Consider the following 20,855-nt stretch of genomic DNA (forward strand, 5'->3'; position numbering starts at 1 on the left):
GGTGATCAGACAGGGGGCTTATGTACATGTCACCTGTCAGATGTATCAGGGGTCCCATATCACTCCAACTGCACACACCCCGCACCATTACAGAGCCTCCACTAGTTTGAACAGTCCCCTGCTGGCATTCTGGGTCCAGGGATTCATGAGGTTGTCTTCATACCTGTACACGTCCATGCACTCAATACAATTTGAAATGAGACTCATCTGACCAAGCAACAGGTTTCCAGTCATCAACAGTCCAATGTTAGTCTTGACGGGCCCAGGCAAGGCGTAAAGCTTCGTGTTGTGCAGTCATCAAGGGTACACAAGTGGGCCTTCGCCTCCAAAAGCCCATATCAATGATGTTTGATTCAGTGGTTCACACATTGACACTTGCTGATGGCCCAGCATTGAAATCTGCAGCAATTTGCAGAAGGGTTGCATTTCTGTCTTGAACAGTTATCTTCGGTCATCGTTGGTCCCATTCTTGCAGGATCTTTTTCCGGCTGCAGTGATGTTGGAAATTTGATATTTTACCAGATTCCTTATATTCACAGTACACTCATGAAATGGTCATATGGGAAAATCCCCACTTCATCGCTACCTCGGAGATGCTGTGTCCCATCGCTCATGTGCTCACTGTAACACCACATTCAAATTCACTCAAATCTTGATAACCTGCCATTGTAGCAGCAGTAACTGAACTAACAACTGCGCGAGACACTTGTTGTCTTATATAGGTGTTGCTGACTGCAGCCCTGTATTATGCCTGTTTACATATCTCAGTATTTGAATACACATGCCTATACCAGTTTCTTTGGCCCTTCACTATAAATGGTGGTAGGAAGTTTTTAATGTGTATTTGCTTTCACAATCCTCTCTGACATAAGGATCAGTTTCTAGTTGAGATGTTCATGACATGTCACAAAGTAGGTCAATAACTTACATACAATCACATGAGTCTAGCTTATTTATATTAGTGTCGACTAACATTGAATGTTCTGATTACAGATACTTTACTAATGCTAACATGGCGATGACTGACTTACAGAACTCAACTGTTGATCATCTGTGATTGACTTTTGCAGTACTTAATACTTATTTCAATATTCGTATATGAAATGTTCTACAAATTCTTTACAAAATGTTTGTGGAGTAATTACATTTTAGTAATGACATGAGACAGGAATGATATGCAGTACTTTTACACATTTACCACTGAAGTTATTTTGTTTGCTGTTAATTATGTATTTTTAAAATGACTAAAAGTGGGTTTTATTTTTATGCAAGGAATTTTAGACACAAAATTCATCCTATATTTACTAATAGAGCCTCCCAAGGTTATTCTGGAAACTAGGACGTGTACTTGAAATATTTCATTAACTAATATATTTTACTAGTAATCATATATACTATTAGCAACTAAAATATCATGGCTACAAGGTAGTAATAATGGATTTCTTGAAAGTACAATATTATAGTGAATGAGTTGGTTGGCCACTATGGTGGTTGAGTCAACAAGATATTTGGCATGATAGCAATAAAGATATGAGTGGATGCCCAGTAGACGTCCAATGTGTCATCAGTTAAACAGAGTAGACAAACTGTACATGTATTTTTCAGTACAACAGTAGCTGTGCTGATGCCCAAAAAGGCCGATACCCATTGGACATAAGCTGAACACAGCCAACGGGGAAAGCGCTGTGTTCAGTATGCAGCTCATCAATGTCTTGCAGGCAAGGAAGCTCTGCTGGTGAGCCGCGGCCACTCGACACCGGTGAGCTGGCTTCCACTGCAGCAGCCCCGTGCGTAGAGGCAGCCGAGTTGTCCTGCATGAGAATTACTGTGATACATGAGATCGTGACGTGGACCCAATGTAGAAGGGGCAGCTCACAACAGTAGTGTCTGCACAGAACAGAGGCAGGCAGGCAGTGGCAGCGGCAGTGGCAGTGGCTGTACAATCCTGGATGAAGGTCAGACCTCCAGGATGGAAGGCCACCAGCAGCCGAAATAGGCTCCCCAAGTGGACTTCCAGAGAATGTTAAGTCCACAGGATCGGACTTGGTGCTGGCAGCAGGGCTGCAGCTAGCTGTGGCAGAGTCCAGTGAGGGTGACAGGTTGAGCCATGTAGACTTGTAGACTCATGAACTCTTCCACCTTTGTATTGATGTTGGCCCCTCCTTGAGAGTGGTGGCTGACAGACTGCAATACCCTTGACTAAAAATGACTAGTATGTGTACGGTCTTGGCCCATCCTTGTTTTGCTACAACATTGGTTTTTATCCCGTTAGTCGTAAGAAGTCCATGACTCGGATGTGAATTAACTGAGCTAATATGTCCACTCTGATAGTGCCCTGCAAGGTAGTAACTGTATAGCATCATAGCGCAGTTCTTGTTGGATTGGCAGCAGTCCCTGTTGCAATAATGTTTGGTCACTTCTTTGCTGACCCACCTATGTGGCCACTTGCATTAGCCTTGGCAGGTATCTCAATTTTTACTCAGCTGCACCCAATTAATTACTTGTGGCCCAGCAATTTTTAGAATATAAACCTAACTTGAATTACATATGAAAACATTTTTAATGGCAATACTTCCAAAACTGCAAAATTTGAAACAAGACAAAGCATTCTTTACTTAGGAGAATGGGGCTTTAGAATAAGATATATAAGCCCAGAATCAGATACATATTAGCAGTATCTAAATTTTGATGGTACATGTTCGCATTAATCTTATATGTTGAATATGCATTTGCATTTATTTTGTTTTTTTTTCTCTAAAGAGTGTTTATATCATGTTCATCACTCAAATGTGAGTTATAATTTAAACAATAGAGATCAGCAAAAAAGAAAAAATAGTATTTATGTTAGGAGCAATATCAGGAAAGTGGATATGTTCCACCTTGCCACCTTTCATCTGTGCTAAATACTCATTTTGGTCATATAATATTGCTTAACTCAGTAAATCTAATCACTGTAGGCGATATTATATGGACTGTGATTAATTAATTGGTGATGGTACCTCATGTTGTTGTGGTTATTGGAAATCACAATTTGTGAAGTGTTACTAGCATAGCATAAGACTTAGCTATGGCAAAGTAGTACAGAAATTAAATGAGGCATCTTTGATCCATATGAGATTTCGTTGCAGGAAATGGAAAATTCTTGGGGACTGCAGAAAAAAGTAGACTTCTGCATTTTACACAATACTTGTACTTTGGATTAATAATTCATATGCATTCAAAATTGAATATAAGAGCTGCAGTCTTAAGTAAAGAGAGTAACAGGCTTTATTTCATTTGTAGGCTATTTTTTGCAAAGCTGCAAAACGGAGTGCTTACAATGCACTTGTGACGCTGATCTTGAAATATTTGCAATAAGATCATACTCGTACGATGTAGTGACAAATGCCGCAGTCCATTGCATTACTTCCTTGTATAACTGAAAAATTTGAAAGACATGCAGCTGTAAATATGAGGGCATGCTGCAAAGTAATGCCTTTGAATTAATTGTGTGAAGACCCTAAAAGCTTTTTAAATAAAACAAATGTTATCAACATACTACATCTTTACTATTCTTGTCTACTTATTTGTAGGCCTCTGCCATAGAGACACTGCTAATGTGACATGATGATGTGTGATGTAACTATGTCAGTGCATGAGAAAAGGTGTGCTGTACTTGAGTTTCTAACTACAAGAATGTTCATCCACACACAGAGCACCCTCTCCTTCAACATAATGCCAGACCACACACGAGTGCTACGACATCTGCAATAATCTGATGCCTTGGGTCATCGATAATCCTCCGTACAGTCTCGACTTGGCCCCATCTAATTTTCATCTGTTTCAAAACCTTAAAGAACACCTTTAAGACTCCACTTTGATAGTAATGAAGTGGTGCAAAGGTGTGTACTCAAAGCCAATTTTTAATTGGTTGGATTCAGATGTTCTCGAATCGGAAGTCGAAACCTGTTTCTGTTTGGCCGGTGTTCTTCATTGGACTGTTGTCACATTGTATGCAATAGATACCTATGGTGTTCACTTGTATCGGGAAGTTACTACATCCTTTTTTTCAAATTGGGTAAGACAATTGTTTATTACATTTTTCCCCATTTTTTTCATAACTCCGATGTATACTTCAGGATGCAGCTATAAGCGGCAAAACTGGTCGTTAACAATAAAGGATCATTTAACAGCTGTTGCAACTCTTCATGTCTCAAGATGTATTTACACACTTGTAGCTGCCCAGAATATTAAACACCAAGTAAAAATTTAGATTGAACTTAAATAGGAATGCCAGAATGTGATGCAACAGCTCTCCCAAATTGTGGGAGGAAGTAAACAACATCCAATTACTTGCCCTCAAATTTTTGAATTTAGGATGTGTTCATTATTTAAGCCACCAATTAATGTGCTGTGTTTACTCTCATTTTGCTTTTCATTCATTTGTACTTCAGGTAATATATTAGAGAATGCTCAAAATTTCAACCAAAGAGTCTCTTCCAGTAATAGTAGAATCTCATTTTGGGCTGATGCCAATGCAATCCATTAAAGTTTGGGCATGCAGCCATACAAATTCCTATTCTTCTACTGATACCTCGGTCATGTGTCTTCCAGCCCGAAGATACATAACACTAATATCAGGGGAACTCTTGAAGTTTGCACAGCTGCAGGCATCAAATTTAATGGATTACTCATTACACTGTGAAAGCATGATAATGGCATATTTTGATTATGTTCGTAAGTGATACAGTATCATTGGTTCAATAGTGAGTAGTATCAGTTAGCAGCTATAATTAATCGATAGAAAGCATTCTTCGAATCTTGAAGAAGATATTCTTTCCCCTGTATGCCACTTCTACACACACCACCATCTTGCCCCAAACCATCCATCCCACTAACACTGTCCGTCTCTCCACCACCGTCCATCTCTTACCAAAAGTTCCACCCTCTTGCACACATGTCCATCACTCTCCTTATGCCTGCACCTTTTCCCCCATGTCCCTCTTTTCCCCATGTCCCTCTTTTCCCCATGTCCCTCTTTTCCCCATGTCCCTCTTTTCCCCATGTCTGACACTCTCCCCACATGTCCTTCCTTACCCAATATCTGACCCTCTCCCCCCATGCCTTCTTTCTCCATGGTTCCCCTCATAACTACCTCTCCCCCAGGGTCCCTCCCAAACTACCTCTTCCCCAGGGTCCCTCCCACTCCATGGAGCACCTACCTCTCCCCCCCCCCCCCCAACCCCAGATCCCTTCCACTCTCCACCCAGGTCCCTCCCTCAAATCACCAGGTCCCTCCCTCAAATCACCAGGTCCTTCCCTCTAATCCCCAGGTCCTTCCCTCCCCACACAGATCTCTCTCGTTCTCCCCTGGTCTGGCCCTCTACCAACTTGGCCCCACTCTCTACACCCCTGGCCTCTCTACACCCCTGGCCTCTCTACACCCCTGGCCTCTCTACACCCCTGGCCTCTCTACACCCCTGGCCTCTCTACACCCCTGGCCTCTCTACACCCCTGGCCTCTCTACACCCCTGGCCTCTCTACACCCCTGGCCTCTCTACACCCCTGGCCTCTCTACACCCCTGGCCTCTCTACACCCCTGGCCTCTCTACACCCCTGGCCTCTCTACACCCCTGGCCTCTCTACACCCCTGGCCTCTCTACACCCCTGGCCTCTCTACACCCCTGGCCTCTCTACACCCCTGGCCTCTCTACACCCCTGGCCTCTCTACACCCCTGGCCTCTCTACACCCCTGGCCTCTCTACACCCCTGGCCTCTCTACACCCCTGGCCTCTCTACACCCCTGGCCTCTCTACACCCCTGGCCTCTCTACACCCCTGGCCTCTCTACACCCCTGGCCTCTCTACACCCCTGGCCTCTCTACACCCCTGGCCTCTCTACACCCCTGGCCTCTCTACACCCCTGGCCTCTCTACACCCCTGGCCTCTCTACACCCCTGGCCTCTCTACACCCCTGGCCTCGCTACACCCCTGGCCTCGCTACACCCCTGGCCCCTCTACACACCTGGCCCCTCTACACCCCTGGCCCCACTCTCTGCCCCCCCGGCCCCTCTGCCCCCACGGACCCTGTGCCCCCCGGACCCTGTGCCCCCCGGCCCCTCTGCCCCCCCCGGCCCCTCTGCCCCCCCGGCCCCTGTGCCCCACGGGCCCCTCTGCCCCCCCTGCCCGCCTGGCCCCCCTGCCCCCCGCCCAGGCCACCCCACCCGCCCCCGGCCATTCCCCCCTGCCTTACCCCTACCTCTATGGTCCCCTCCTCCCTGTGGCGCCCTTCCTTCGTGTGGCGACCCCCATCACCTCCCTGCCTCTCCCCCACGCCCTGCCTCTCCCCCACGCCCTGCCTCTCCCCCACGCCCTGCCTCTCCCCCACGCCCTGCCTCTCCCCCACGCCCTCCCCTCCCACCTGCCACGAGCCTCTCCCGTGCAGGTCCGTCCCCTCCCACCTGCCACGAGCCTCTCCCGCACCACCCACCCGCTACGAGCCTCTCCCGCACCACCCACCCTCCACGAGCCTCTCCCGCCCCTCCCTCCCGCCACGAGCCACCCCCCTCCCACAAGCCGTGTCCCTCTGACCCTCCCCCCTCCCACTCGCCGTGCCCCTCTGAGCCTCCCCCCTCCCACTCTCCGTGCCTCCGAGCCTCCCCCCTCCCACTCTCCGTGCCCCTCTAAGCCTCCCCCCTCCCACTCGCCGTGCCCCTCTGAGCCTCCCCCCCTCCCACTCGCCGTGCCCCTCTGAGCCTCCCCCCCTCCCACTCGCTGTGCCCCTCTGAGCCTCCCCCCCTCCCACTCGCCGTGCCCCTCTGAGCCTCCCCCCCTCCCACTCGCCGTGCCCCTCTGAGCCTCCCCCCCTCCCACTCGCCGTGCCCCTCTGTGCCTCCCCCCCTCCCACTCGCCGTGCCCCTCTGTGCCTCCCCCCCCTCCCACTCGCCGTGCCCCTCTGTGCCTCCCCCCCTCCCACTCGCCGTGCCCCTCTGAGCCTCCCACCTCCAACCCGCCGTGCCCCTCTGAGCCTCCCACCTCCAACCCGCCGTGTCCCTCTGAGCCTCCCACCTCCTACCCGCCGTGTCCCTCTGAGCCTCCCACCTCCAACCCGCCGTGTCCCTCTGAGCCTCCCACCTCCAACCCGCCGTGTCCCTCTGAGCCTCCCACCTCCAACCCGCCGTGTCCCTCTGAGCCTCCCACCTCCAACCCGCCGTGTCCCTCTGAGCCTCCCACCTCCAACCCGCCGTGTCCCTCTGAGCCTCCCACCTCCAACCCGCCGTGTCCCTCTGAGCCTCCCACCTCCAACCCGCCGTGTCCCTCTGAGCCTCCCACCTCCAACCCTCCGTGTCCCTCTGAGCCTCCCACCTCCAACCCTCCGTGTCCCTCTGAGCCTCCCACCTCCAACCCGCCGTGTCCCTCTGAGCCTCCCACCTCCAACCCGCCGTGTCCCTCTGACCCTCCCCCCTCCAACCCGCCGTGTCCCTCTGACCCTCCCCCCTCCAACCCGCCGTGTCCCTCTGACCCTCCCCCCTCCAACCCGCCGAGTCCCTCTGACCCTCCCCCCTCCAACCCGCCGAGTCCCTCTGACCCTCCCCCCTCCAACCCGCCGAGTCCCTCTGACCCTCCCCCCTCCAACCCGCCGTGTCCCTCTGACCCTCCCCCCTCCAACCCGCTGTGTCCCTCTGACCCTCCCCCCTCCAACCCGCCGTGTCCCTCTGACCCTCCCCCCTCCAACCCGCCGTGTCCCTCTGACCCTCCCCCCTCCAACCCGCCGTGTCCCTCTGACCCTCCCCCCTCCAACCCGCCGTGTCCCTCTGACCCTCCCCCCTCCAACCCGCCGTGTCCCTCTGACCCTCCCCCCTCCAACCCGCCGTGTCCCTCTGACCCTCCCCCCTCCAACCCGCCGTGTCCCTCTGACCCTCCCCCCTCCAACCCGCCGTGTCCCTCTGACCCTCCCCCCTCCAACCCGCCGTGTCCCTCTGACCCTCCCCCCTCCAACCCGCCGTGTCCCTCTGACCCTCCCCCCTCCAACCCGCCGTGTCCCTCTGACCCTCCCCCCTCCAACCCGCCGTGTCCCTCTGACCCTCCCCCCTCCAACCCGCCGTGTCCCTCTGACCCTCCCCCCTCCAACCCGCCGTGTCCCTCTGACCCTCCCCCCTCCAACCCGCCGTGTCCCTCTGACCCTCCCCCCTCCAACCCGCCGTGTCCCTCTGACCCTCCCCCCTCCCACCCGCCGTGTCCCTCTGACCCTCCCCCCTCCCACCCGCCGTGTCCCTCTGACCCTCCCCCCTCCCACCCGCCGTGTCCCTCTGAGCCTCCCCCCTCCCACCCGCCGTGTCCCTCTGAGCCTCCCCCCTCCCACCCGGCGTGTCCCTCTGAGCCTCCCCCCTCCCACCCGGCGTGTCCCTCTGAGCCTCCCCCCTCCCACCCGGCGTGTCCCTCTGAGCCTCCCCCCTCCCACCCGGCGTGTCCCTCTGAGCCTCCCCCCTCCCACCCGGCGTGTCCCTCTGAGCCTCCCGCCTCCCACCCGGCGTGTCCCTCTGAGCCTCCCCCCTCCCACCCGGCGTGTCCCTCTGAGCCTCCCCCCTCCCACTCGCCGTGCCCCTCTGTGCCTCCCCCCCTTACCACGCGCCGTGCCCCTCTGTGCCTCCCCCCCCTCCCACTCGCCGTGCCCCTCTGTGCCTCCCCCCCTCCCACTCGCCGTGCCCCTCTGTGCCTCCCCCCCTCCCACTCGCCGTGCCCCTCTGTGCCTCCCCCCCTCCCACTCTCCGTGCCCCTCTGTGCCTCCCCCCCTCCCACTCGCCATGACCCTCCCCCCTTTCCCCCCGCCGTGGCCCTCTGACCCTCCCCCTTCCACCCTTTTTGCCCCTCTGACACCCCATCCCCCCCTTCCCACCCGCCTTTCCCCTCTGACCCTCCCCCCTTCCCACCCTTTTTGCCCCTCTGACACCCCCTCCCCCCCTTCCCACCCACCTTTCCCCTCTGACTCTCACCCCTCCCCCCCTTCCCACCCGCCTTGCCCGTCTGACCCCCCGCCCCTCCCACCCGCCGTGCCCCTCTGACCCTCCACCCTCTCTCTCTGTCACTGCTCTTGTCCCTCCTCCGTCTCTCTCTGTCATTGCTCTTCTCCCTCCTCCGTCTCTCTCTGTCACTGCTCTTCTCCCTCCTCCGTCTCTCTCTGTCACTGCTCTTCTCCCTCCTCCCTCTCTCTCTCTGTCACTGCTCTTCTCCCTCCTCCCTCTCTCTCTGTGTCACTGCTCTTCTCCCTCCGCCCTCTCTCTCTCTGTCACTGCTCTTCTCCCTCCGCCCTCTCTCTCTGTCACTGCTCTTCTCCCTCCGCCCTCTCTCTCTCTGTCACTGCCCTTCTCCCTCCACCCCCTCTCTCTCTCTCTCTGTCACTGCGCTTCTCCCTCCACCCTCTCTCTCTCTCTGTCACTGCCCTTCTCCCTCCACCCTCTCTCTCTCTCTGTCACTGCCCTTCTCCCTCCACCCTCTCTCTCTGTCACTGCCCTTCTCCCTCCACCCTCTCTCTCTGTCACTGCCCTTCTCCCTCCACAATGTCCGCCCTCTACCTCCGCTCTCTCTGTCCCCACATGCCTACATGTGAATGAAACAAGTCACTTGCTTTTTCCTCAAGCTTTCAGCTGTAGTGTACATAAGTGTTGCTGTTATTTTTCTAACCAATCCTTGGTATACTTAACCTGCTCTTTATTTATTCCAAATATGATTTATTGTCTGTTGTTTGATGGAACCTGGAAGACAAATATTAAAGAAATGCGTCTGTGAATTGTACTGGTATGGCTATGGTCTGTTACCAGGCAGATTAGTCAAGATTTGGGTGCCTGATTAACAAAGGAAGTATTTATATATTCAATAGTTTGTGTGAAACCGATTATTTTTGTGTTTTTATTTCAAATTTGTGTGTTAACTAGTTGTGTAACTTCATTCCATAAATAAAAAGACTGCTGTGTATAATATGTTATCTTCTAGGTTCTCAAATGCAAAGAAGTGCTCCAATGGAGGAAGGGCATTAATGCAGTTGGATTTTACACAGTTCCTAACACAGCTGGACAAACTTGTGATGATCCGCCCAATACCAAATAAAGAATATGTAGAAATGTATGTAAAAGCTTACTATCTTCAGGAACCTGCTCTAGAAAAATGGATTAAAGAGCATAATGTAAGTTTATTTTGGTATACTTGTCACATAAATGTTTGCTTCCCAATGTAGTTAAAATTTTTGCTAATAACTGTTAACAAATTTGTCATGTGAGAATGTTCTGTAATTTGACACCTGCTGTATAAACAAACATAATTTTTCAAGTTACCCCATAGTTAAAGAGGTGCAAAAACTTTCTGAGAAAGTATTCCTAAGATGTCTTGCAGACAGTTTGCAAGCCAGGAAATCATTTTAATAGTTTTGCGACTAACTGCGGTAACATGTGCTGTTGCTCTGGAGTGTGTTGCACACTGTATTCCACTAAATAACATTCTTCCTTATGCTTTTTGTTTTAGAATTTGTTTCAATTACCATAAATTAATAACACAATAGTATATCATTATATTTATGTGAATTATACACTATCATGGCAGTGACAGAAGGTGCTCTGTATTGTGAACTGCTTAAGAGTAGCTAATATATAAGTACAATGTTTTGGAAGTTTTATGATCAGTGTTAACAACATTTTGCTTTGTATTTTACATTCTGGCATTCAAATTTCTGGGGTCACTCATGGCAGTTGCAATCTGAGAGTGCTCTACTGTACGCACTAATGGAGCATCAATCTGTCAGTTTTCTTGCTATGTAAGTTTTTAAAATTTAGCAAAGGAAACATGAAATCCCAGTCTGTCATCTTAGAAAAATATATTTTATACGTGTAGTGGTAGTTGTTATAACAATACAATGAGTGAACTTCAAATAAGTGGAAAAAATGTTGGTTTTTGACATGTTTGTAAATATGTGAAATGGAATACAGAGACTGACATCAGCTGTATAAAAGTCTTCGGAGAGATGAAATATTCTTCAACTGGATATATAATCCATTCGTTTATGACTCTTCATGATTGACCACACCAAAAAACCACGTTATTCTACACAGGACTGACTCCTAAATCTATTTAGGATGGGAAAGATTTGGTTTCCTGCTGGGTACTAGAACATGTGGAAATTGATAATAACTACAGCCAAAGTGATGTGCACAGTTCTTACAGTAGTACTATGTACTATCCTCATATTATTTACAGTGTCCTTGTTGTTGAGGAACAGAGTCATACTTTTGTGTCAGCAGGAGGATAACTGGCTGTTAATCAGGGATAAAATCTGATATTGTTGAAACATACTGTCCAGTTGTGGTTTAGTTCCTAACTGGCACAGAGTTTGTATCAAGTGCTGTTACCTCTCTTCTGAGCAGGATACTGCCCTCTGATGTGCACACTGTGTGTGGCATCTGACTGCGTGTGCGCTGTATGTAAGGAGAGTACACTTAGTTTGCCGATGAGAGGACATCGACTAAATTTTTATTCATCTTCACAGCTTTTTTGCAGTATGTAGGGGAAAGTATGCATAACTTTGTCACCATTAGGACGATTTAATTAAACAACCCTTAAGTTAATAATATTTGTCTTTCTGTTTGGCTGATTTTCAAACATTTACTGTCTACTTACTGAAACTTGGCACCAATTGTCGCGCTGTTTTGTTCCCACAGCCACAGCAGCAGTAGCAACAACAACAACAAGACACCAGTAAACCCATAATGGTCCTTATCTGTGGTGTTTCAATATTATGAAACTTTTTTTTAATATAGATTGAATTTTGATTTTACAAAAAGTCAGCTATTATTTAGGCTACAAACAGTGATGTGTCAAACAAAAATCTTTCAGGTCATTTAATTACTACACATAGGGAATAGAAATTATGCTGTTCTTAAGAGTGTAAATATATTTATTTTTGTAAATTTGTTTAATTGTGTGTTGTTTTATAAAAATATAATTAATTTTTGTAGGAGTACTCCAGTAAACATTTGTTGGCCCTTGTGAGCTGTACGTGTCAAAATCGAAAGAAGTCACGCTTACGCCTTTCCTCATTGATTGAGGAACTGGGGAGGTGATGATTGGAGTACCTTTGTATGGTCTTTCTGAGTGAGTGAGTGAGTGAGGTATGTGGCTCCACTGATTTCACCCTTTTTTAATTTCGGTAAAACGTAAGGACCAGAAGTGCACACATGCGCGCGCTTTTTTTTTTGTGTGTGTGTGTGTGTGTGTGTGTGTGTGTGTGTGTGTGTGTGTGTGTGTGTGTGTGTGTGTGTTTTTTTGTTTCTACTTGTAAGTAATACCATAAATATTATTTGTTTAAAATATCATGGATTTTTAAATAACTATATTTTTGTAGAATTAAGTAAGCTTTTATCCATTTTCATATGAAATAGTTTCCAAGTTTTGGGAGTGTAGATTGTGTTGCGGTTCATTGCTATGCTGAACGGTGTTTGCCTCAAATGAAAACCTTAAATATTCTTTAAATATTATTTATTGTGCAGAAGTGGTACAAAGCTGTATCACTTTTCAACATAATCTCCCCCATGTTCAATGCAAGTCCTCCAGCACTTATGAAGTGCATAAATTCCTTTAGAAAAAAAATCTGTTGGTAGTCTGCGCAACCATGTGGCGTACCTCTTCATCAGAACGGAACTTCTTTCCTCCCATTGCGTCTTTGAGTGGTCCAAACCTATGGAAATCGCTTGGGGCAAGGTCTGGTGAGTATGGTAGATGAAGAAGACACTCAAAATGCAGGTCTGTAATGGTTGCAACTGTTGGACGGGCAGTGTGGGGACTTGCATTTTCGGGTTGCAAAAGGAAACCTGCTGACAGCAATCCACTTCGCTTTGATTTGATTGCAGACTGCATATGATTTTTTAGGAGATCTGTGTATGATGCACTGGTGACGGTGGTCCCTCTAGGCATGTAGTGCTCCAAAATGATGCCTTTTTCGTCCCAAAAGAGTGTCAGCATAACCTTCCCTGCTGTTGGTTCTGTTCGAAACTTCTTTGGTTTTGGTGATGAGGAATGGTGCCATTCCTTGCTCGCTCTCTTCGTTTTCAGTTGGTGGAAGTGAACCCAGGTTTCGTCCCCAGTAATGATTCTTGCAAGGAAGCCATCACCTTCTTGTCCAAAGCACCGAAGAAGTTCTTCACAAGCATCAACACATCGTTCTCTCATTTCAGGAGTTAGCTGCCGTGGCACCCATCTTGCAGACACTTTGTGAAACTGGAGCACATAATGCACAATGTGGTGTACTGACCCATGACTGATCTGTAAACATACAGCAGTGTCATTCAGTGTCACTCGGCAGTTTTCCTTCACTATGGCTTCAACTGCTGCAATGTTCTGTGGAGTCACAACTCGTTGTGTGAGACTGGATGAGGAGCATCTTCCACTGAAGTCACACTATTTGTGAACTTCCTACTCCATTTGTAGACTTGCTGCTGTGACAAACATGCAATACCGTACTGAACCTTCATTCATCAATGAATTTCAATAGGTTTCACACCTTCACTATGCAAAAACCGAATTACAGAACGCTGTTCTTTCCTGGTGCAAGTTGCAAGTGGGGCGGCCATCTTTATACTGATACTGCGACGGTATGTGTGCATCTGCACCATGCTGCCACCTACAGGCCATTCTGCACGTTCTTTTTAGCATGCATACCAACTTACAGGATAACGGCGCGAAATTGCAATTTATTATTACAAATTTAAAGTTTTCATTTGACTCACCCTCGTATGTTTCATCAGAAGTTCTGCAATTGTTATATACTTTAGCAGTTGTCAACTAATTTCTTAGTTTAATTTTCCATTTCTACATTTACAGTTTTTAAAGGTCTCAGCTTCTTTGTATTGCTAGATTATTTTTTTTTACTTTTTTTAACTTTCAGCAGATATTGAGCAAAACTCTGGAGTACGGCATTGAAATGTAGCGAGAAAGTTTTGTATTTTTCATTCTCTGTGGGAATTCTTTTCTACTTTATGTTACTTTTTTCTTCTGAAGTGACCAGTCCACAAAAAATAATAATTTACTGGTTGTTACCTTACATGGTGAACTGATGTGTGACTCAGTGCTTAAGTGCCAGACTGTGGATCCCAAGGGTCTCATGTTTCATCATTGGTTAATTCTAGAACTTTTATCTTTCACTTACCACTTCATCCCATACTGTTATAAGCAGCCTGAATACAGTTAGACAGTATTTCAGTTTTACTTTTTACCTCAGATGGTTTTCAAAAATGTAATGTGATGAATCATTCTCATGATCATTCATGTTTGTGTAATAGACTGTTATATGTAAACCCCTATCATTTACAGAACACCTCAAAGTGCTTCTACATCTACATCTACATCTACATCTACATACATACATACATACATACATACATACATAGTCTGCAAGCCACCTGATGGTATGTGGCGGAGGGTACCTTGAGTACCTCTATCGGTTCTCCCTTCTATTCCAGTCTCGTATTGTTCGTGGAAAGAAAGATTGTTGGTATGCCTCTGTGTGGGCTCTAATCTCTCTGATTTTATCCTCATGGTCTCTTCATGAGATAAACGTTGGAGGGAGCAATATACTGCTTCACTCCTCGGTGAAGGTATGTTCTCGAAACTTCAACAAAAGCCCGTACCGAGCTACTGAGCGTCTCTCTTGCAGAGTCTTCCACTGGAGTTTATCTATCATCTCCGTAACATTTTCGTGATTACTAAATGATCCTGTAACGAAACGCGCTGCTCTCTGTTGGAGCTTCTCTATCTCTTGTATCAACCCTATGTGGTAGCGATCCCACACTGGTGAGCATTATTCAAGCAGTGGGCGAACAAGTGTACTGTAACCTACTTCCTTTGTTTTCGGACTGCATTTCCTTAGGATGCTTCCAATGAATCTCAGTCTGGCAGCTGTTGTACTGACGATTAATTTTATATGGTCATTCCATTTTAAATCACTCCTAATGCCTACTTCCAGATAATTTGCTGACCTGCTATATTGTAGCTAATTGCTAAAGGATCTTTCTTTCTGTGTATTCACTGCACATCACACTTGTCTACATTGAGATTCAATTGCCATTCCCTGCACCATGCGTCAATTCGTTGCAGATCCTCCTGCATTTCAGTACAATTTTCCATTGTTACAATCTCTCGATATACTGCAGCACCATCTGCAAAAAGCCTCGGTGAACTTCCAATGTTATCCTCAAGGTCATTTATAGGTATTGTGAATAGCAACGGTCCTACAACACTCCCCTGCGGTACACCTGAAATCACTCTTACTTCGGAAGACTTCTCTCCATTGAGAATGACATGCTGTGTTCTGTTATCTAGGAACTCTTCAATCCAATCACACAGTTGGTTTGATAGTCCATACGCTCTTACTTTGTTCATTAAACGACTTGGGGAACTGTATCAAACGCCTTGCGGAAGTCAAGAAACACGGCATCTACCTGGGAAGCCATGTCTATGGCCCTCTGAGTCTTCTAAATACTATGGATTATCCTTCTCTTTTAACTGCCCAATCTTAGGAACATTCTATGACCTTAATGTACAGTCTAGTTTCACTTGTCAGACACGAGGAACCTCAGTTATTCATAGTGAAGGTGGAAAACATTAGAGGTTTAAAACAGTGCTTGGCACCAGCAGCGACACATCAGTACGTTGAGGTAACTGTGTCCCCTACAAGTGATGCTTATGTTTGCTACATTGAATGATCTGTAATGATCAGGCGCAGAACTCTAAACTTAATTCTTGTTTTTCTTTGAAGTAGGATCATTTAAAGTTTGAACGTAAAGTTGTTCTCAGTCTGAAGGTTGGTTTAAACACCACACTGATTTCCTAGGCATGGTCCTATTGTAAGTGATATGCCTTTGCCTTCCTCTGACCCTCAAACCAATTTAATTAATCAGTTGTTTACTAATTTTTCACATTAATATGTCATCGACAGATGTGGAACAAGTGATAAATGACAGAAAAATCATAATCATGTTGCAGTATAAATAGTGGGCATTCATGTGCACACAATGTTACACCCAAGTGTACACAGTGTTACACCATTTTAAGTCCTCAAAAGGAAAAAATACTTGAAAATAAATTGACCAACAGGGTTAAGACTGTACTTGAGCGAACTTCAGAAGTGTAACTGTATGCAAAATTGGAAAGAACTATGATAAACCAAAGTCAATATATTGTTATCCTTAAATTAGTTATTTTGTGTTTTGACTGTACTGAATACTAGTGATGTTAATTTAAATAAGGTTGGAATAGAAGTTTATAGTTTTATGTCAGTTGCTCTCCTCCAGGAACTTATGAATAAGGCTTGGTAAAACTTTTAGGAAATACTAAAAGTAAACCTATATTATGAGTGTTCATATGAAAGGATATGAAACATAGTAACAACTAAACTGTTTGAAATTTGCATATGCCACTTTGAGATAATTCAGTGAGACATCTAGGGACACAAGTTTTGTGTCTCCTCCCCCTAAAAATTTCAAAGATGTGCCCACAGCAAGCAAGCTGATATTGTCTTTTTCGCTGTATGAGTTATGATACTCATTGGATTCCTTGTGAACAGAAAAACCATTAACAGTGACATGTACTGTGAGACACTTCGTAACCTACACAGTTCCATCAAGAGCAAATGGCCTGGCCTGCTCAGGGAGGGAGTGATTCTGCGCCACAATACTGCATGTCCACACATCTCCTAGGTCACACAAAGTCCAAGTGGGAGCAGCTTGAGCATCTGCCCTACAGCCCAGACATGTTGCCCTGTGACATCCATGTGTTCGGTCCACTAAAAAAATATCTGAAAGGGAAGCACTTCAACTTGGATGCTGAACTGAAGGACACAGTGGAGGACCGGCTCCTGTCACAGCCACAGGAATTCTGGGAACAGGGAATCCTTCATCTCGTGAAACACTGGGATTGTTGTGCTCAGACCTCTGGTGATTACTTTTGAATAAAGACTTTAATTATACTAACAGTATTGTTTCATACCTTTTCTTCTGAACACCACTGTCACATTGTAACCACACTCCAGTCCAGATCCAACAGCATGGTCACCAATGAAATACAACACCTACTACTGAAAGCACATTTATTACGAACATCAGTGTACAGCCAGAATGGGACTGGTCTGGACGGAGTGTACAGCTATTTATACAAATGCCAGTATTTATGCTGTTATGTTTACAAATGCTGCTATTTATACAAACATTGAATATTGCAGAATGTGCAAACATTACAAACATAAGATATTTCAATAACCTCATGGAAATGATAAATATGAAGTAACAAGTAATTGCTGAGGCTGAGGTTTTAACTGGTGACCTGCAACATGCTGCGTGCACCAGAGCTCACGGCATTGCGCCCTCTCTGGGAGAAACAGTGAGCCACTATTTTAGAATTCCTCAGTGGAGCCAACTACAGCACCCTGCGTCTAGATCTTACCAGTGGTCCTCTGTTTGGCAGCATTGTCAGACCGTCATGTTGGTATGGTATCTTCACTATGATGAGCATTGAATGTAGCCCCTCCCATTGAGGCTTTGCTGTTGATGAATGGGTCTTCAGTTTTCTTGAACCTTGACCTGCACCTCTGGACTGTGGTAGGGCTTGATATGGAACACGTGGACAATTTATCTGCACCTTCGTCTTCTTCACTAAGGATCACATGTGTTGTATGTAACATTTGACAAGCAACAAAGTATATGAAATGGCCAAAAGTAGCACTTTAGTAACTTGTTTGACTGTTCCACTTTCCGCACAGGAGTAAAAATCCGTACCAAGTCTCTTAGGCCATATCTCACTGGCTGGTGCTTGGTGTTATAGCGCTCAGTGATTCTCCTGGGTATCCAGGGTTGTCATGTAAGCCATCTACTTTGCTTCTTTGGTCGTGATAGTGACGTTATTGGGATAGTTATCCGGAGTGTCATCCTTTTTGCAACGGGTACAGTGTATCCATTGAGATTATTTTGAAAACGTTGACAAGATTAGCACATCATTTGACAATAAAAATAAAATTGAAGGATATTTTGTGACCTTACAAAAGCCTTTGGCTCAGTAAGTCATGCACTTCTTATCCATAAACTTGACAGATATGGAATTAGGAGTAGTGCTTTACATTGGCTTACTTCATACATAGCAATAGGAAACAGAGTGCTTGTCTCTACAAACTCAGCAAATTATTGTTCCAAATGGAAGACAGTAACACAAGGTATCCCTCAACGTTCTGCACTAGAATCTGTTGTGTTTCTATTCTGCATTAATTACCTATCAATAAATATAAATGCCCCATCATTTTTATTTGCAGATGACACATCTGTACTAATTGAGAAGCATGAGCCAGAAACTGTCCCACTCTGCATCATCAGTATAATAGATCATGTAGAAATGTGGTTTTATCTTGATGGATTAACCATGAATGTCCCAAAAATCCACATGATCCAGTTCAGACAAAACAGTCAACATTCCAGGAAATTAAAATAAACCATAAAAATCAAAATCTAGAAGTGGATTCTATGAAATGTTTAGGATTAAATGTAGACAAGAATTTAAATTAGAATAAACATGTGGAATATCTAGTAAACTTTACGTTTGCAGTGAAAATGTTAGCTAATGCCACTGACATGGATACAAGAAAAATTGCATACCATAGCTGCTTCCAGTCAGTTGTAAAGTTTGTCATTATTTTTTGGGGCAATTCAAACAACTTAATGCACATACTGAAATTACAAAAAAGAACTTTTAGAAACATGTATGCTATGCAGCCAAGGAAATAATGTTCCCCGCTATTTAAAAATATGAAATTATTAACAGTATTCTCCCTATATATCTGTGGTATTATCATTTTTTTATGTAGTCATTTAAAATTATGCAAGGAGAATTGTTTTGCTCACACTTGTAAAGCAAGAAACAAAGAAAATTTTATACTCCATACTCATGGTTTAAACTTTGGATTTGCCAGTAGCCTGTGTGTATGTCCATAATTGAGAAAGATTTTGCTCCTTTCATGCTGTCAAGGATGTCATAAATGTGCAGCAATGGATAGGCATCATCTTTGTGATTTTGTTCAGTCGTAGTGGGTAGTCGACATAAAAGTGCCACATGCTGTCCCTCTTCTTCACAAGGACCACTCTCTGAAGGCTCAGTGATGTCATCTTCCAGCATCTTCTCCACTTCTCCTGCATTATCCATCGTTCAGCTGGCAACACACTATACGAGCCTTGGCGAATTGGTGGATGGTCCCCAGTGTTGATATGGTGTTTTACCCTAGACCACTCTGCCTTTTCTCCACTCCAGAGTTGAGCACATGGGAAACCTGATGCAGAATGACTGTCACTCACCTAAGTTGTTCCTTGGTCAGGCCAGAGAGCAATTGACAATTTGATAGTAGCGTCCTCCACTGCATTGTCTGTAGTGGTAGCAGAGCATGATTCTTTGTTGATGACACTAAGCTGCCCTTGCTGGATGGGTTTGGCTGTCCACACACACACACACACACACACACACACACACACACACACACACACACACACACCTACCCTTAGCGTTGAGTTGTGGTTGCTTGTGACAATTAGTAATCCAAAGTACTCCTAGACCATCTACCATGTTTATCATCATCATTAGCATGTTAATTTCTTGGAGAGTTCTTTTATGAGCCTAAGTAACTTGTTGCAGTTGACAAACGCTTCATAGTTTAACTGAGAGTCTTGACTGACAAATGGAACTCATTTCGTTGATGAAGGCAGGACATAATCATCTTCAGTGGCAAACACCCACACAGAACAGTCTTTGTTATGTATGCTTGTTGGAATAGCTTTGTAAATCCGGAGCTCTGACCTTCCTCAGTCTATGGCTGCTTGTGATGCCTGCAAGACTACATTCTGTTAAAATGACAAATTAAAACTGCTGTGTTCAGTCATTGATAGTTATTTTTGCAGTATGTTTTCCTGTCAGCTGGACATGTTTCACATTTGCAACTTTCAGCACAACCATTTTTTTATCACAGTACATAGCCTCCTTTAGCTAATGACATTACAGAAAAAGTAGTACCCAAGTCAGCTAGCACCCAGACTAGTTGACCATTGATGATGATGATAGTGAAATTTCCTGACATCTTGATAACATGTCTGTGGAGGATTTTCATTTGCAGTTGCAGTTGCCTCACGTAGTATTACTGAATTTGGGAGCTAGGCGAGCACCTGGTACCTCTGTACGGTGACAGGGAATGGCTATGGTGTGTTGCAGAGTGATCTTGTCCAGAGTACAGCCATGAGCTTTGTCTTACAGGTCGAAGATAATCCTCCATAGTTGACTGGTATGACTACAACTATTGTGAGGGTTGACGTCTTGCAGCATAATAATTGCTGAACACTCATCTTCCTTCTTTGCAGTAGTGCTCGAAATGCCCAGGGTGCCCACAGTGAAAACAGACAAGCGTGTTCTCCTCCATATTCTAAATGTCCATTCTTCTATGGGGCATTTTACATGATGGAGATGTGGGTTGTACCGGCATTGGTCGGATGCGGGTTGTTTGGCGACGGCAGTGTAAGCCCGAGTTGGCCGAGTCCATTCTTCATGGCATATTCAATGAATGGCAGAAAGTAATGCCAAAGATTGATAACACCACTTCCTCAACATCTCTGTTACCTCCTGACATATGGAGTTGACATCCATGGGCTCAGTGTCTTGTGTAATCAGAGTGACAGTTCTGGCTAATCTACATCTACACAATTACTCTGCAGTTCACAGTTAAGTGTCTGTCAGAGAGTTCATCGAATCACCTTTAAGCTACTTCTCTACCGATCCACTCTCAAATGGCGCACGGAAGAAATGGATGCTTAAATCTTC

The 20,855-nt window shown here is 45.8% G+C and overlaps 1 protein-coding gene across 9 annotated transcripts in view; it reads left to right on the top strand.

The window, feature by feature from the left end:
- LOC124721478 (syndetin) overlaps positions 1-20,855 on the top strand; it is a 150,117-nt gene that overhangs the window by 110,362 nt on the left and 18,900 nt on the right. For 8 of the 9 annotated variants that reach the window (XM_047246475.1, XM_047246473.1, XM_047246476.1 and 5 more), the window contains 2 exons: positions 9,969-10,158; positions 11,981-12,127. In XM_047246475.1, coding sequence (XP_047102431.1) covers positions 9,969-10,158; positions 11,981-12,085 — 295 coding nt within the window. In that variant the 3' untranslated portion in view covers positions 12,086-12,127. Of the gene's footprint in view, positions 1-9,968; positions 10,159-11,980; positions 12,134-20,855 lie in introns of all 9 variants that reach the window. The other variant, XM_047246481.1, reaches the window with a different exon arrangement.

The sequence above is a fragment of the Schistocerca piceifrons genome, chromosome X (genome assembly GCF_021461385.2).
Source record: "Schistocerca piceifrons isolate TAMUIC-IGC-003096 chromosome X, iqSchPice1.1, whole genome shotgun sequence".
NCBI lineage: Eukaryota > Metazoa > Arthropoda > Insecta > Orthoptera > Acrididae > Schistocerca > Schistocerca piceifrons.